We start from the raw sequence: 4,729 nt of genomic DNA on the forward strand, positions 1-4,729 counted from the left end.
TTTTTTTTTCTCTCATTCTCTTGTGCATAGGATGCCTAATTTTTGTACAAGCGAAATATCCACGTTATTTTAGTCTTTCATCTTTTCTCTCTCCTGGCCACAGTCTCTTTTCTTGTCATTTCATTGAGTTTTACCTCTTTTTGTTGTTTTATATCATGCCTTGTCAGTTCGGCTTAAGAACTTTCATATGTCAATTGTACTGGCAACTATTAGCCACTTCTGTCAATTATAATTTTATTGGGTTAAAAGACACGCAAATTCGTTAAATCTACGGATTTTCTCTTAAGAATTGAAAGAAATAATCAGTGATTCCGAAATAATTTTGATTGATTTTGATTTTGGTATTGAAAATAAATCTAAGTTAAAAAACAAACTAAGCCTCACGGCTATAATCACGTGACTTGTGAGCAAACACAAAGACGTTTTAAGTTGTCCAAAGACTTAAATTTTGTCAAAAACCTTTTTAGGGATAATCTTCCATCTGACATTTGTTCTGAGAATTAAGGAAATTGCCATTAGATCTTTTCACAATGATTTTCATCTGACAAAACTTATGATTAAGAAGTTCCAGGATTTGGATGTGTTTTATCCTCGTTTTTGTCTGGGTCCTGCCATTAAGAATTTGTCATCTAAACCTCTTAGTAGTCAACAAGAGGTAGTTTTGTCGATGGGTTCTAAATTCTGTTTTTAACAACGATTTCTGATTCAAAAATAATTTCAAAGGTGGAGTCAGGAGTTATGGCTTCTATTGATAAAGTCAAGGCTTCTTAAGCACTTAGAGCCGAGACCGTAGGGAAACTAAAGAACTTTAGTAGGAGCAACCCACAAACAGGGCTTTAACTATAACAAAGAGCATAAAATTACCAAACAAAATACACCTTTTTTTCCAGCGTGTCTCCTTCTTACCAGAAGAACTGAATTGTTGAGCTGAGTTGAGTTAATTTGTGGTCACTTCAAATGAGGTCACGTCTTATTTGAGGTAAAAAAAAAATCTGTGACCTGGTTGAAGGTTGTTTCCCATTCTTCAATGTGCAATAAACTTCCGAATTCTATAAATGGAAAGACGGCACTATATAAAATTTTATAGATAATTCAAGAACATCCGTTATTGTCTCAAAAAATAAGAAAAAAGGAAAAACGAAACATCCGTTAAAGCACCGTACACTTTATACAACTGAAACATATTTGGCTATTTACAGCAATTGCTCTGAGGACTTTGATGATCCTTGTTGTGCTGGATATGAATCGGGTTGATTCACGATTCCTGACGTTGATCTGTTTCTTCAGCTTGTCTCTGGGATACAATTCTATATATCTCTGTCAGAATATTTTGGAAAGCAGATTTGACATTTGTTGAGTCCAGTGCTGAGCTTTCAATGAAAGATAAACGATTGGCTAGAGCAAATGCTCTAGCCTCATCAGTTGGCACACTGCGTAAATGTCTTAGATCACTTTTATTACCAACAAGCATGATAACTATATTTTGATCAGCATGGTCACGCAATTCCTTCAACCACCTCTCGACATTTTCAAAGGTTAGCTGCTTGGCAATGTCATACACAAGTAAAGCTCCCACTGCACCAGGATAATAGGCTGAAGTGATTGTTCTGTAGATCTCCCGTCCAGCTGTGTCCCATATTTGAACTTTTATAGTTTTTCCATCAACCTGTATGCTCCTGGTTGCAAATTCCACTCCAATAGTTGATTTTGATTCCAAATTAAATTCATTTCTAGTGAATCTTGATAATAAATTACTTTTCCCAACTCCAGAATCTCCAATCAGTAGAACTTTAAATAGGTAGTCATATTCGTCATCTTTCAATCCCATTACGATTCAAAAAGGTAAATATCTTCTTTGTTTGTGAGATTGAAAATTGGAGTCATCTAAAAGTTTGCGGCTATGGCCGAATTTGAAAATTTTTTGTTCACCAGAAGTGGAACTCATACTTGAGCTTGTTACACTATCTATTCGATGTTTAATCTTACACCATAAATATTTTTGCAGTTTGCATAAGAACATTAGCGATTATGTACTGATTTAATTATAGATAACATTATAACATCGTAGTTACTTTTACGTCATATATAATTATAATCTAGGATTATAACGCCATTCGTCAAGCTATCAGCTGCAAATGAATAAAAAGGGAAAAAATGCCCTCAAGTCAGAATATCCTTGTTGCAGCCACAATTCTTGATTTTCAACCCAATATACTACCCTTGTTGTTCATGCCAAAGGATAGTAATTTCCTGTTTAGAGGTTTCGACCAGGCGGCTCTAGAAACATGGTTTAGATTCCTTAGACATTTTGCCTAATACTTGAAATTATTTTGAAAAGGAAATAAAACTACGGTAGAGTTTGAGGAAAATGACGAACTACTTTTTCCTGGTATATTTTTAATTAATAGTGATTTCCATTTACTGTTTTCAATATAGAAAGCCTAAGCGAAATGATAGATATTTAAATTTGTCATTCGTGCCAGCCTGTTTCGATGAAACAAGGAGCTATGATTTCAATGGTGAACAGAGCCTTCGGAATTTGTTTCCAGGAGTGGCTGGATTTTGAATTGTTGTATTTGAGGGATACTTTATTTTGTAATAGTTGCAACAGTTTGAACTTGGTGGCTTATACATCATACTAATTATATTTTTTCTTCCATCAAATTCAATTTGATTGAAAAAACTTCAACATTGATTGAAAAATAATCCACATACTGAGCTCGTCCCTTTTATTGTAATTCAATTCATTCTTTACAAAAAATCCAGCAGCACCACGATATGGTTCTTAACATGATGATCATAACTTGGAACTGAATACAACGAGATACTAGTTGGAACTAGAAAATGTTTCAGATAATCTTATAAAATAAAAAAGAAGAACATTTTTTATTAATTCCAAAATATACCGGTAGTTTTCGTCACGTGGACATTCAAAGAACATAATCGCTGACTCTTTTCATCTATGTCATGAAAGTACAGCAACTAGATATAATCGCTCTCCACAATTGGCCAAATACACCTAATTGGATCAGTCTCAGTTTGGCGCACAAGATTGATTAGACTAGACGTTGTGATTTCCAAATTTATCTCTTGAAGCACTAAGAAGATTGTGCGTACGTTTCGTAAGGTTCCCAGCTAAAAATGAGCCTGAGCGACTTAACTGTTCTTTGTTTAAAACACATGGCGAGTTATTTTTTTTGATAAAACCCGGATGAGAACAAGGCTGACTTCATCTGGACTTTGAGATTTATGTAATCCATCTCTAAATCGGTGAACACTGACTGTGTCTGAATCTTTCATAATAATTAGACCCATCCTGACAAACAATACACGCTTTATTGTGCCCCAAGCTCTGTGAAGGAATTTTCTTGACACCATTGAATGACAGAGAATATCTCCTCCCTTTCTGCTCAAGGTCGTCCCAAGGTCAAGGTTTCTGCTCAAGGTCAAGGCTTGAGCTCAAACTGATTCACGCGGTTTTGTAACAATTCGATTATATGCATGAATATTTTTCATTGATTTTCAATTAGTACAAATTTAGGATAAAACTCAACATGCACTGCATCATAGATGTCAGAAGCCAATGTTTCAACTGGAAACTTAGCATGAAAATTGGCTGCAGTCTGCAAAGTCGATTTTTTCAGCTTTTTGTAAAGTTTTTTTCGCAATTTCTTTAGCTAGATTTTGTCAAGTCGGGGATGCTCTGCATTTCCTTTTCCTCCATTGCGAGTGTCCTGTCGTTAGGTCTTAGTAATATTAGCATTTGAATCTTAAAATCTATATTCTGGGGCTTTGCTCCTATTTTAATACATTTTTTCTATGAAGCAACCCAATTACCTTGCTTAGCAGCCTGGAAAATACGCAGTTAATTACTCCACGGGTAGTTTTTCTTGGAGGGGTTTACTTAAAAAAAAATTGTTTTTATTTCTTTGCATTACATATTGCTTGCTTCTTAAGTTCATGGATTATATTACTAACTGGTTGAGAATGGGAAGACTACTTACTGTGTTGGCGATATCACTTTTTGCATGTTATCTCGAATGATTTTACAACACCATTCAACTAGTGAAAAGAGATTTTAATGATTTTATAATGGTAAAAATCAATTGAATGTTTGACTCGCCGCAATATTCTTGCTCATGTACTATAATTTTGATGCTAAGAATTACTTCAGATCCAAAATTTTCAGCTTCCCGAGAGATGCTAAGGGGGATTTTCTTGACAACTTTACGTGCCCATAACGTAGCTACAAAATTCAGCTTATAAACTATATTGCACTTAATCTAATTGTTCTTTTTTCACTGTTTGCATTGCACTGTTTTTATAAGAGTACTTCAAAATTTTCATCGTATTGATGCGTGAGTCAATTCGCACCAAAAAAAAGAAGCTATTTGAACCTTAGAAAAAGACCCTCTGCATAGAACACCAAATAAAAGCTCCTCTAGGACCAAATCCAAAATACCATGTTTACCGTGTCTTAATTCCATATCTAACTTACCGTCTTTTCCTTCAACTTTCAAATCAATTGCATTTTCTAACAAGAAATCGAGTGCAGCAATGAAGACCAGCGTCTTTGCAAAAAAAATCTGCATTGACGGAATCAAAACTAATCCATAAATGTTGTAAAGTAGGTCCCAGAGCATATAATGTAATAAGCATGTACTTTAACTTATATTGCTGGTTCCCACTGCTGAAATAATTAATGAAAAATAATGGTTCCCACTGCTAC

At 34.6% G+C, this 4,729-nt stretch overlaps 1 protein-coding gene across 1 annotated transcript; it reads right to left on the reverse strand.

The window, feature by feature from the left end:
- Positions 1-603: 603 nt before the first annotated feature.
- Positions 604-1,844, reverse strand: LOC136036836 (ras-related protein Rab-11B-like). Its single transcript, XM_065719170.1, has one exon. The coding sequence runs from the start codon at positions 1,826-1,828 to the stop codon at positions 1,256-1,258; it is 573 nt and encodes a 190-aa protein (XP_065575242.1). The 5' UTR covers positions 1,829-1,844; the 3' UTR covers positions 604-1,255.
- Positions 1,845-4,729: the final 2,885 nt, after the last annotated feature.

The sequence above is a fragment of the Artemia franciscana genome, chromosome 16, assembly GCF_032884065.1.
Source record: "Artemia franciscana chromosome 16, ASM3288406v1, whole genome shotgun sequence".
Lineage (NCBI taxonomy): Eukaryota > Metazoa > Arthropoda > Branchiopoda > Anostraca > Artemiidae > Artemia > Artemia franciscana.

Bases quoted from the DNA above. Each gene is read 5' to 3' on its own strand.
- LOC136036836 (XM_065719170.1), bottom strand. From the start codon at position 1,828: ATGGGATTGAAAGATGACGAATATGACTACCTATTTAAAGTTCTACTG.